Source organism: Mya arenaria, chromosome 1 (assembly GCF_026914265.1).
Source record: "Mya arenaria isolate MELC-2E11 chromosome 1, ASM2691426v1".
Taxonomy (NCBI): domain Eukaryota; kingdom Metazoa; phylum Mollusca; class Bivalvia; order Myida; family Myidae; genus Mya; species Mya arenaria.
The window spans coordinates 54669972-54684067 of NC_069122.1; the positions used below are offsets into that span (position 1 = coordinate 54669972).

At 36.0% G+C, this 14096-nt stretch overlaps 1 protein-coding gene across 1 annotated transcript; it reads left to right on the top strand.

Moving 5' to 3' along the window:
• The first annotated feature begins 7945 nt into the window (after positions 1-7945).
• On the top strand, positions 7946-13796 carry LOC128228042 (complement C1q-like protein 3). Its single transcript, XM_052939083.1, has 4 exons — positions 7946-8075; positions 11588-11648; positions 12856-13008; positions 13507-13796. The coding sequence occupies exons 2-4, from the start codon at positions 11588-11590 to the stop codon at positions 13794-13796; spliced, it is 504 nt and encodes a 167-aa protein (XP_052795043.1). The 5' UTR covers positions 7946-8075.
• The last annotated feature ends 300 nt before the right edge of the window (positions 13797-14096 follow it).

Sequence of the window (14096 nt, forward strand, 5' to 3'; positions counted from 1 at the left end):
GTTGTAAATGTTATTAAATCTGTGGAAATACTGTAAAACGTAGCGTGCTCGCCGAATGGGTATAACCCGATGGCGAGGGTAAATAAGCTCCCCCCCCCCCCCCCCCCCCCCCCCGATTTGATATCAATCCCGAATGGGAACAGAAAGAATAACTTCAAAATGTCAAATGTTAGTTCCACTGCTCTGGTCGACCAATTCAGAGAAGGACCCGGTATAAAATCTTACAATGTACAAATGTATGCAATAGTGGTTTTATATGTGTTTTGAGTGATCCATAAACGCAAAAGAAATTAATTTGACACAAATAATTCTTCTTTAGTTTCACTTTATTTTTCAATGATGAGTTTGCTGTTTTCACGACGAAAATGTTTAACAAGACCGTGGATGGTTACACACCACCATTATTTTTCCCTATATAATTCAATGTAAAATTATAATTTTTAGACATCATTTAAAGGCATTTCGAGCGAATGCAGGCTATGATAACCACATATATTCTTAAAGTACAAGCTTTAAATTACATTATAAGCCAATAAAAAAGGGGGGTCACGTCATTCCTAAGAAAAATCACTCCACTTGAAAAACAAACTCTAAAAATTGCACCGTCCGCCATGACAGTTCTTCCAAAATGACCTTTCAACTATAGGGCAGCGGTTTATGCTTTAATCTCTACTCTAAATGATAAATCAAGCAAGAAAAGATTATTAAGGTATAAAAGTTTCAGGAATAATGATAGTTTTGATTTACAGTGTATTGAGCATGTGAAAACATGTCTATCAATCATAAGAACATTTTTTTTATTGAGAATTTTCCACACAACGGAAGTACATATGACGTAATGGTGACGTCATTCCTATAACTAAACCCGTCCCTGCATTTTTATGAAAAACACTTTCGATTAGTCCTTCATACATAAATACACCCAAAGCTAGCTCAATCTGATAGTCTGTGTCAGGTTTTCCAGTTTCACTGCCTGTCACCCAAGTGCCTGTGCGTCTGTATTTTCGAAGGCGTTTTGGCCCAAAATGCCATTCTTTGAGGTTTTTCAACTGAACCTTGACCCAAATGGCATTCTAAGCATCAAATGGGGCAGTTCTTCACATCTTTGCCCACATTTCAAGTTCTCGCAGTCAAATTTTCACCAAATTTGGACATTTTCAGTGCTCGTAAGATTGCAGACGACTCATTTTTTTTTTTTAAAAATAGGCGAAAGTTGTGAAAACCTGGAAATAGCATATTTTGATCAACCGGACAAGATAAATGCATTTAATTGTGACAATTTGCCAGAAATAGTGAAATGCAATACATTTCTTACCAAAAATAACACTTTTTAAACAAAGCAGTTTGGTCCCTAAACATCGGGCAATCCAACTCAAACGTGTTGGGATTGGTGATATTTTTTGTAGATCGGATGAGTCGACTTTTCGTTATCTCGACTTTTTTCGTTAGGTCCCGAAAAAAGTCGACATAACGAGGTTCGACTGTATTTGTATTGATTCACCAAGCTAACATTCGGCGATGCTAAAAGCAAGTAAAATATCGACCGTATTTTCTTTTATGTATATTTTATGTAACATATATTCATATTCTAGTCTATGAATTCTTCGTGATGCTGCCATCTTTGTTTGTTTCAGTTGTAACAGATCAGCTTGTAATACTGAGTGAATGTATTTTATATGTGAAACGTCAGCACAACAAGTGCACATTCCATCATTTTGAGGTTTTATAGGGGTTTGTGTAAAACTTTGCCATTGAGAAATTTAGGATGAATAGCAGTATCTCTTTTGAGACGCTCTTTAGCACGAGACAGTTTGTTAAAAGCCGTTTTAAAATCAATAGGTCAATGGTTCAAAAAATCGATCATAACAAGTCAAATATGTCTAACACTGAAAATACGTTATAGTCAGCGAACAAAGAATCTACAATTAAAGCTGCACTCTCACAGATTTACCATTTTACAACTTTTTTTTTCTTTTTTTTGTCTTGGAAAGAGCAAATCTTTGCGTAAATATCTGCAAACCAATGATTGTTGACAAAAGATCAGATCACAGATTTTCATATTTCCATTCGAAAATTACTGTTGTGTGGCTTAAACCGTTACTAATGGTTTAACAAAATGCATAAAATATCAATTTTTGAACATAAATATAATCTGCGATCTATTTTTTTTGTCATCAGTCTGATATAACTGGTTTCCATGGATTTTTTCGCAAAAATTGGCTCGTTCTAAGACAAAAAAATAAAAAAGTTGTCAAAACGTTCAATCTTCGAGAGTGCAGCTTTAAGGTCAAACTATTTCTACACAATTCATAACAAGTAAAAAGGCCTGACTCAATACTCCCATTTGCAATACAGACACATATCATAATTTTTAGCTACATCGTTCTTAGATCAAATTAAGACCAGTATTGAATATTACCCCTGGTCTTTGACCAACTCGAGCATTAAGGTTACCGGTCAGATGAAATCACCGACGTGTAATATTCTTCATATAAGATTATAATGAATATGTTCAAAGAAATCAAATGCAAATAATGGTGAGTTTCTGTGTTTTTTCCACATTTAAAACATTCAATGGAATATCGCGATTTATAAAATATAGATCACTGTCTATACCAGTAAAAGATTGATTTAATTTGATGCAAATACACCTCTATTCAGTCGCGTCAATTTGTTCAATGTGACCCGAAATCCTTATATAATATATTATAAGACCACAGCTTCAGCGCTTAGCTTCCGTATAAACTCTTGGTCTTGGACATGAGAATCTTTCAAAATTTACTACTTAATATTAACATTTCTGCAATTACATATCTAACATTAAAATAAAAGATTGAAGCCATTTATAAAATTTAAAAAAATCATTATATATATAACGTAGTGCTAGGTCAGATACATATACGCGTGATGTACTTTGCTTTGGAGTGCTAGGTCAGGTACGTGTACGCGTGATGTACTTTACTTTGGAGTGCTAGGTCAGGTACGTGTACGCGTGATGTACTTTACTATGGAATGCAAGGTCAGGTACGTGTACGCGTGATGTACTTTACTTTGGAGTGCTAGGTCAGGTACGTGTACGCGTGATGTACTTTACTTTGGAGTGCTAGGTCAGGTACGTGTACGCGTGATGTACTTTACTTTGGAGTGCTAGGTCAGGTACGTGTACGCGTGATGTACTTTACTTTGGAGTGCTACGTCTGGTACGTGTACGCGTGATGTACTTTACTTTGGAGTGCTAGGTCAGGTACGTGTACGCGTGATGTACTTTACTTTGGAGTGCTACGTCTGGTACGTGTACGCGTGATGTACTTTTCTCTAGAGTGCCAGGTCAGGTACGTGTACACGTGATCTATTTTTTTCAGGAGTGCTAGGTCAAGTATGTGTACGCGTGATTTACCTTTCTTTGGAGTGATAGGCGAGGTACGTGTATGCGTGATCTACTTTATTTTGAGTGCTAGGTCAGGTACGTGCACGCGTGATCTTCTTTTTTTGGAGTGCTAGGTCAAGTACGTGTACGCGTGAACTATTTTTCTTTGGAGTTCTTGGTCAGGTACGTGTACAAGTGATCTACTTTTCTTTGGAGTTCTAGGTCAGTTACGTGTACGCGTGATCTTCTTTTCTTTGGAGTGCTAGGTCAGGTATGTGTACGCGTGATCTACTTTTCTTTGGAGTTCTAGGTCAGGTACGTGTACACGTGATCTACTTTTCTTTGGAGTTCTAGGTCAGGTACGTGTACGCGTGATCTACTTTTCTTTGGAGTTCTAGGTCAGATACGTCTACGCTTGCTCTTCTTTGCTTTGGAGTTCTAGGTCAGGTACGAGGACGCATGATCAACTTTACTTTGGAGTTCTAGATAAGGTACGTGTACACGTGATCTACTTTTCTTTGGAGTTCTAGGTCAAGTACGTGTACACGTGATCTACTTTTCTTTGGAGTTCTAGGTCAGGTACGTATACACGTAATCTTCTTTTCTTTGGAGTTCTAGGTCAGGTACGTGTACACGTGATCTACTTTTCTTTGGAGTTCTAGGTCAGGTACGTGTACACGTGATCTACTTTTCTTTGGAGTTCTAGGTCAAGTACGTGTACACGTGATCTACTTTTCTTTGGAGTTCTAGGTCAGGTACGTGTACACGTGATCTACTTTTCTTTGGAGTGCTAGGTCAGATACGTGTACGCTTGATCTACTTTGCTTTGGAGTTCTAGGTCAGGTACGAGGACGCATGATCAACTTTACTTTGGAGTTCTAGGTCAGGTACGTGTACACGTGATCTACTTTTCTTTGGAGTTCTAGGTCAGGTACGTGTACACGTGATCTACTTTTCTTTGGAGTTCTAGGTCAGGTACGTGTACACGTGATCTACTTTTCTTTGGAGTGCTAGGTCAGGTACGTGTACGCGTGATCTACTTTTCTTTGGAGTTCTAGGTCAGGTACGTGTACACGTGATCTACTTTTCTTTGGAGTGCTAGGTCAGGTACGTGTACACGTGATCTACTTTTCTTTGGAGTTCTAGGTCAGGTACGTGTACACGTGATCTACTTTTCTTTGGAGTTCTAGGTCAGGTACGTGTACACGTGATCTACTTTTCTTTGGAGTTCTAGGGCAGGTACGTGTACACGTGATCTTCTTTTCTTTGGAGTTCTAGGTCAGGTACGAGGACGCATGATCAACTTTACTTTGGAGTTCTAGGTCAGGTACGTGTACACGTGATCTACTTTTGTTTGGAGTTCTAGGTCAAGTACGTGAACACGTGATCTACTTTTCTTTGGAGTTCTAGGTCAGGTACGTGTACACGTGATCAACTTTTCTTTGGAGTTCTAGGTCAGGTACGTGTACACGTGATCAACCTTTCTTTGGAGTTCTAGGTCAGATACGTGTACGCTTGATCTACTTTGCTTTGGAGTTCTAGGTCAGGTACGAGGACGCATGATCAATTTTACATTTGGAGTTCTAGGTCAGGTACGTGTACGCGTGATCTACTTTTCTTTGGAGTTTTAGGTCAGGTACGTGTACACGTGATCTACTTTTCTTTGGAGTGCTAGGTCAGATACGTGTACGCTTGATCTACTTTGCTTTGGAGTTCTAGGTCAGGTACGAGGACGCATGATCATTTTTACTTTGGAGTTCTTGGTAAGGTACGTGTACACGTGATCTACTTTTCTTTGGAGTTCTAGGTCAAGTACGTGTACACGTGATCTACTTTTCTTTGGAGTTCTAGGTCAGGTACATGTACACGTGATCTACTTTTCTTTGGAGTGCTAGGTCAGGTACGTGTACACGTGATCTACTTTTCTTTGGAGTTCTAGGTCAGGTACGTGTACACGTGATCTACTTTTCTTTGGAGTTCTAGGTCAGGTACGAGGACGCATGATCAACTTTACTTTGGAGTTCTAGGTAAGGTACGTGTACATGTGATCAACATTTCTTTGGAGTTCTTGGTTAGGTACGTGTACGCGTGATCTACTTTTCTTTGGAGTTCTAGATCAAGTACTCTGTAAAAGTTTACCGCTTGCGTCGGAATCAAGGACACATGTACACAACATATGTGTCCAACGCTGGCTTGACGTTAAGGCGTTGAGACGCATGTCGGCGTTTCAAACACCATACTTCACTTTACCCTCTTACTACGACCGACGCTATTTTGGTGTTGTAAAATGTATATTTAACATGGTTGACTATGGTTTTCAGTTGATAATTGCCCCAGTGGAAAAAATGATTCCTCGAGGGTTATTATTTTCACTTGGCCAATTATCAGCTGCAAGCCATGGTCAACCAAGTCTTATCCTGAAAAATGCATATGTTTGTTTAACCGGTTTTGAAAATTTAAATTGTGATACAACATAGGATTTGATTCGCAGGAATTCTAATAGTTAGAAAATGAGACATTCCAAATTGGTTTTGGATGGCATTAGCTATTGAATTAACGAGTAACTGGAAATTAAAATAGTAAACCCTTTATAAACGTGTTTTCGGAATAAGACGGCAATAATTCTATTTTTCAAATATTCCTTGTTTTTATATCAGCTGAATTTGACGTTTATTACTGTTTGTGAGCACAGCTATGGTCGTTCAAGCCTACGACCAGTTTCATAAGAACCTGGGCTTGAATGACGCTAGTCATTTCGCTGGAATAATTTACAGTTCTCAGATGAATAAGTAAAAAAACAATTATTTATAAAACCACTTCCTTGTCTCACTTGTTTTTGACCTTCACCGAATGTAAATGTTCGATACTGAGAGTCCCGGTAGTACTCGTTAATGAAACTCGGAGGAAAGGTTTCATTTACGGTAAAACTAATTTCACTTCCCTTGCACCGGAATCATTTTTAAATCCCTGAAAACAGTGTGTGTATACCACGTGACAAATTGTGTCATAAATGCTACGTCGAAAGGCAAGATTTTGCTTCGAACGAAGACTTTAAACAAAGATAACTTCACTATTATTTCACCATTTTAAATGAAGCCCCGCCTTCGATCTTTTACCAGAGTTTGATTGAGTGTTTAGTTTCTTAAAACACTTCGACAAACCTTTTCACAAAACGGCCGTCTTTCATTTAAAATGATGTAATAAAAGAAAAGTTCTTTGTTTTAAGTCTTCATTTTAAGCAGAATGTTGCCTTCCGACGTAGCATATATGACGCAATTTATCACGTGGTATACACACACTGTAAAAGCTTTGTTTGTGTGTGTGCCCTCACGTTACGTCATAAACTCACGAGTGGAAACGATTATCATTTTGCGGGTACGAATTTCTATAGTAAAATCTTACTATATATAGAAATGTGTACATGTGTATGATGTATATGTGTATAATACTCATATAAAAACACTACAAACAAACTTGTATTTGTTTAAAATACATTTTCTTCTTAAAATGTACATTGAATGTTATCAGAAATACTGATACAACAGAACACCTGAAAAAGTAGTAAAATCGTAGCGACCATATATTTTAGCATCTGCTATCTGAAACGTTGTCACCCAGACCGAATCGCCCGGATGTAGATGCAGAATAACTAAGTTCCCACCCTGCATGTCATGGCCAGCTTGAAGTGTATCTGCAACTCCTGCGACCTTTGCTTGGCCGTCAACCACAATGCGCATCCACAATTTGTGCGGATTGAACCCGTCTGCAAACATCAAGTTGAAGAGGTATATGCCTTCTTCTGGAGCCCTGAAGATCCCTGGAATCATTATGTTAACTTTCATTATTTCATAGTGTAGGGTAAAGTATTATTTCACCTATTCAGTTATTATGTTATGTACTTTGGTTTGGTCAAATACATATTACGAAACACAATTTTGAAGACGTTCGAACGTTGTTAAAGTAGCTTTTACTTTTATCTAATAATATAAAACAACGCAATGATAAATTTCCGCCATTAATTACTGATAATGTAGATAATTAAGATAAATGTATGTAATGGAGTGCAGGACACTAGTAAGACTATGTCTGTAAAGAGGTTGTGCGAACCCCGTTGGCTCGAACTCGCTTGGCTCAAATTCCTCGCCGGTCCCTGGGAGTTCGAGCCAACGAGGTTCGACTTTACATGTAAATCATTTTTGTGCAACGTCCTTCAAGTATTAATTCTTTATAAAATGTTATTTACAGCGTGAAGTCGATAAACAGGAAAAACAATATTTGCAATCTAAGTGATATATTAAGTAAGTGTAGGCCCGTGGAAGGTTAATGGTAATAATATCTATAAAAGCGCTATGCGGAGTCTTTGAGCCAACCGGTGCTCATGCAATGAGTTTTACAACCTGAATGTTAGCTCGACTTGTCTTGTCGGAAACATATGTGGCAACATCGGTTAGAGATGTGGACATATTTGATATGATAATATCTTTGAAGGATACTGCCACCTTTTGCCGAAAACAGGCGGGCTAAAATGCGTTCACCTGTGTGCGGACTATAATGGTATCCTTCGTTCAGCATGATGCCGTCGAATACAACTGTTTGGTCAACTCCAGAGTGGTCTACGTCTTTGGTGAGCTTCGCAGAGAAGGCAACCGGTGTCTCGGGGACTGAACGCTTCTGTGGAGTTCTGATTGCTGAAATGTTTTAACATGGAGTAAGTGTTTGTTCTCTTTTGTTTTTTTATCTCTTTAATTTAATGCAATGTTTTCCGAGGATTTTCAATTTAGGACTCTATGATAAGTAGACGTATAATTGATGACTTTTTTTTGTCGTAGCAGTTTATAAAAATGACGTATCCCTTTTCGTACTCAATGTGAATTATTGCTTTTTTCTGGAAATTATGCACCTAATATTAAGCTCTCTTTGCAGCCTAAATTCCATATTTTATGCAGTATTTTCCTGCAGTTCTTTTTTTTGATTTTCCTTTTTTATATTTTTAATTATGTTATAACAACTACCTTGCTGTAAGTCCTCCCACACTTCGCCTTAGCTCTTGTATCTAAGAAGATAAAACACATTTTTAAACGTGTAATTCCGTTTGAAAACTACAATACTTGATATGCTTGTCAGAAATAGGTAAACAAAAAATGGAACGAAAGTATACTTGTACGTTAAGGTCGACATCTTCCGAACCGCCCGGATAAACAGGCAAACAATGTATTTGCGAGGAAACGAAAATCCATGCAAAAAGCGATGCTTTAAAATCTTATTGTTTATTGTTTTGTATATTGTGGTGTATTTCGGTCGCTTTCTTTTGATTTAATAAAACAGAGACTTCCTTCAATAATTGAAAGGCACGCAAGCAATACTGTTTTATCAAGTCCTTGTTCTTTTAAATATAAATATGTATATCCATCTCAACTCAGGTCGTCTGTTTGGAGCAATTGCTATTTGTTAAAACAAATTTTATTTAAGTAGTAGTATTGCGTATTTAATTGATTAGGCATACCGATTCTTTGTTCAATTGCCCATCAGAGCAGGAATTTGCCCTTACAGTTGATATATAAAATCTTTTAGAATACTTACATCAAGCATAATAGTCAGCCAAACGGGAAGTTTCAGCCAAACCTCGCGGTGTATAGGAAAGGATGTTGGAAACCCCTTTACAAAATGATAACAAATAGAAGAAAAGGCAATCGTTAAACTATTATTACCAAATCAAACTGGATTATCAAAGGGAATACATATACATGTATATAGGGACTATAAGACTATTACAAAAAGGTTTTGGAATATTTGAAACTCGTTTAATCTGGACCTCTACAATTTGAAAAGCACTTAAAATCATTTTCTCAAATAATAGCGATTTTTTTCCATAATAATATTTCACCAAAAGAACTGGTTGGAAAAGTTAATGTAGTCTTGGCACATGTTGAAAAAGAAATAAGCCCACACACAAGACATAAGAAACGTCATTATATGGAACAACTCCGAATTAATTTGTAATAAAAAACAGAATCTTATAAACAATGGCACGAAAATGAAATACTCTATCTCGTACATATCTTCGACTTACGAAATAAGAAGTTCTATTCATTTGATAACATGCAACTTCTATACGTAATTCAATTCTGGTTGTATTATCGCATCAGTGCCAGCAAATAAAATAGTTATAGTCATTTGAATGTCATTTGTAAATGCCGTGAATGATTATACATTAAATACCGATCGCCATAGGAGGAAAAACACTAATATCCGGGTTAGCCTCCAAGTTGCAAAATATCGAATAATGCACATTTGAACCTATTGGCAGCCATCCTCGATGGCATTTTGGATGTTTTGAAATTCACAAGGGTGGTGCGAGACGATCAAACGTTGTTTTTTTTGTGTAGAGGGTAAAGTTTAACAAAAAAAAAAGAAAAATATGTTGTACACAACGCGATGCAAGGTTTGAAACTCTAGGTACCTGACTACAAGTTATGTCTGCATTTAATGTTAAACAAAAGAGTATTATACTCCAAAACATAGTTTTACAAAAACTCTGAAGTAAAATGTTCTAAAAGTGGTAGCAGTGAGATTGTGATATACTAGTATACCAGTCCGCCGATCATCAATAATTTCGTGGGTTCGATCCCTGTCAGCGACGCGTTTTCTGGACCTCTCAAAAAAGACACCATCAATTGTTTAAACCCAGGAAACACTTTGGAGAGGCCCTTCCGAGCGAATAATCATCCCCCAGAAAGATGATTCTATATTATAGAGAACAGATACACAAGAGGTTTAGATTTGCTTATACAAAATATTTATGCTAATTTGATGAAAGGAAACCTGACATGTATCCTAGTTTCTACAGGTAAAATGTCAAGGATTAGTGAAAAAGGCTGGGTTGAAAAATCAATAGTTGTGCAGATGAAACAAACAAAAGGTAGCATTTTAAGCCCAAAATGAAAATAAGTATCCCTTCAAATGTGTTTACATTTAGTCTAAAATACATGCACACTTAATTAAATAGTCAATTCATTAATTGCAATGTGTTTTGGGTCGCAAAAACATTAATAAGGCAACCTATAACCATTACAGAGAAAAACATGAAATTGGTTTATAGGCTCCTATGTTCATCATCATCATCATCATCATCATCATCATCATCATCATCATTATTATTATTGTTATTATTACCGTTACCATTGACTGTTTCGATGTTATAAACAATGCCGGTGATTTTTTTTATGAAAGGCTACTCGAACGCGTCCCCGATCGAGCCCAAACCCACGATTTTTTGAGTGAATGGCGTTTAAAAAGATTATTCTCACGGGTCGTCCGTTTTCAAATTTACCTTTTTTATACAAAGAAAATGGAAACTAAAAGAAACATGTGAATAATAAGACGCATTTTATAAGTTTCAAGTGCATAAATTCTTACTGCAATGGAAAATTGTCAAAATAGTTTATTAACACAGGTAATTGCAAATTCCTACTGTGTAGGGCGATACGTACTGTATCATCTAGTAACTCGTATATGTAAACCTAACCTTTCTCTATTTGACAACTACTGATATGTTAATATACCAAAATTCCTCTTGTTCCAAGCAATATTATGCAAGTTTGAGCATTATAGGACGCTAGCGGAAAAGATAAAAAATAAATTAGATTATATATAACAAGTATTTGCGTATAAAAGCTATATATACGAAAAAGAAAGTACGTCAAATTGCCTTAAAGCAAGCGGCTGAAGTAAAACACAATTGTCAAGAAAATACAATGATTATGGATTTAAGAATATCATTTTATGTATGGATGTGCTTATTTTCACAATCAATTTGTTTAAATCAAGACATTTCCGAAGAAGACGACATCAACGCACAGGTAAAGTATAAGTGATTGTTACACCATGGCCTTTTGCCAATATTAATTCATATTTGGTAAAGCATCATTTTTATCTAGCTACTAAGTGGTCAAAAAAAGCCATATCGTTTATTTTCATAAAAGACTTCATTATGGTTACCGGTAGCCTGAAAGTATGCATGCTCTCGCTTAAAAAACAAAACAAAAATACATTTGCAACTAATTCATCAACAATAAAATTTGTATAATCGAACGTGGTTGGTTATTACTTAATAAGGTATGGTTGGCCAGCTAAGTGTACAGGAATTGAATTGGTACGTTCTAGAATAACAGAGTTCATGCAATGAATTAGTATTATGCAACAGCAACCTCCTTTTTTTAGATGAAGTATCTGATGGCTGAGAACAAAGACCTGAGGCGAAGTGTAGAAGACTTACAACAAGGTTTGCGTTATGTTATTCAGAGGTAGTGAAACACGAGTACATACACATTTATAAATAAACGTTCAACCAAAATCAGAGGCAGCAAAAGTATTCAGAACATTAATAAATCATTATTTAAACTCATGTGTTATGCCAACATGACGGTAACTGTAGCCAACACTTGCACAAGTTTGCATTTGGTAGGGGTGCCAAATGAGTAAAAACAATATGATGCTTCTGAACAATGTGTTGAAGTACCCAGGTTATACAACTACGAATGTTAATATTTATATGAAATCTTGAAAACACAAAAAAATATGATCTGTTCCGTAAACTATTATAGTTTGATAGATTTTTTATTCAAAATTACAGTTCATCCTTAAATATAGATTGATTAATAGACTTGATTAACATTTCACACTACATTGTATAATTGTAATTGCAATATATTTAATATGTATATGAAACACAAAACACTGTATATTTTACATGTAATAAACACTGTTTTGTTCTGTACGACCCTATGGTCAGTGAATCTAAGCGTGTATGAAAGATGTATGGATACAATTGGCTCAAAAAAATGTTCTGGTTTATAACAATTTTTATTCTCAAATAAATGTGCTGTTTTCAATTTGTTTTCATCTACATATAGTTGATGTAAATACATTGACAAACATAGAACAGACCAGGACAAAAAAGTTTATTTCATTCTAAACAGCTCACACAATACACACAAAGGATTAGAATATTGTATATTTGCTATTTGCTTATAAATAGAAAGAGCTTTCACGCAATGCAAAGGAAATACGAGTACGTTTTTTCCTATTAAATATGCTAAAAACAGATCTTTTTAAAACGAGTTGATATGATAGAACATTTAATCAAGCTTTCAAATATTTCGCCTTTCCATATACACATGTAATCATAGCAGAATTATAAATTACAAGTTTCAATTTTGTTATCTCATCTCTTTTCGTTGTAATAAAGACAGAATAGCGTCTATGAAATTAAAAACGCAATAATATTTTGAAAATCCAAATATATAGAACTTTGAAAATACATGTGCTTTTTTCTATAAATATGAAATGCTCGAATTCAAAAACCAAATATACCAACATAACCATTTCAAAAGTTAGAAACTGTCTTATGTTAAAAATAATCTCCTGATCTGCCGCAACTTTGGTCTTATGTATCAAGCAAACATCGTATTAACAAGTCAACATTTCAGCAATGAGAATTCCACACAAGCGTTCAATCCCGGAGTCGCCTGTTGCGTTCTCTGCGAAACTTTCACACAACGTTGAACACGCCGGGATAGACCAAACAGTTATTTTCGACAGTATCTTATTGAACGAAGGAGGCCATTATAATCCACACACAGGTAAACATGTTGTGCACATCGAAAATAACTCTCTCTTAATCAAAACAGTATTCGACGATCTGTGGTTATAAGGTTTGCTGAAATATAAATATATTTTGAAAATCTTATTCTAAACGAAACACAGTTGAATAGTCATGTTAAGTGTAGTAATGTTAGTTTGGTGTCAACCTAGGAAATGGGGAATTAAGCTTGTCTGTTTTTCGAGGTAACAAGTCAAGCATTTGTCGTGATCTCATCCCGAGCGTTGCTTGGTTTACTTGTCTGGTTATCGAACAACAGTGTGGCCGTCGAACGTGTATTATTATTGCCGTGTATCAATCCACATAGCATTTATAGTGAACGCTTCCTTTGTCACGTTAATAAACTTTCATGTCCGTTTGCAGTAACATGCATGAGGTCTAACGGTCAAGACACCTTTAAAATATACCAGTATTATAGGAGTGAAATAAAGTTTACAAGAACAATGCAATATATCTAAGTTAAAAATAATTATTACAGGTGTCTTTAGGGTACCTGTAGAAGGCATATACCTCTTCAATATGATGTTCGCTGATGGCTACGAACCACACAGATTGTGGATGCGCATTGTCGTTGACGGTCAAGAAAAAGTCGCAGGAGTTGCCGATACACTTACAAACAACCACGATATGATGGGTGGAAACTTAGCTATTTTGCATCTTCATCCGGGGGATTCCGTTTGGGTGGCAACTTTCTACGCTGCCGATGTAAAAATATACGGTCGACATAGTTTCACTACATTTTCAGGTGTTCTGTTGTATCAATACTGACACAAGTTCAAGTACATTTAATGACAAATACGACTTGTAATTGTTTATGAATAAAGAAATTGGTTGCAATGCATTTGTATGGTTCTTTTACGCGACCATTGTGAACGGTTCAAGGTTGTTATTTTCACATGTACTTGTAATACATTATTTTGAGTGTGATAAGTACAATGGTTCATGATTTTTAAGAATGGCCAAAGGTACATTTTACACAAAGATGACCCCGACGATGACGAAATCAAACTTATCAGAATACTACAATTGTTCACAGATAGATACAGATGAGTTAAATCCGACATTGCA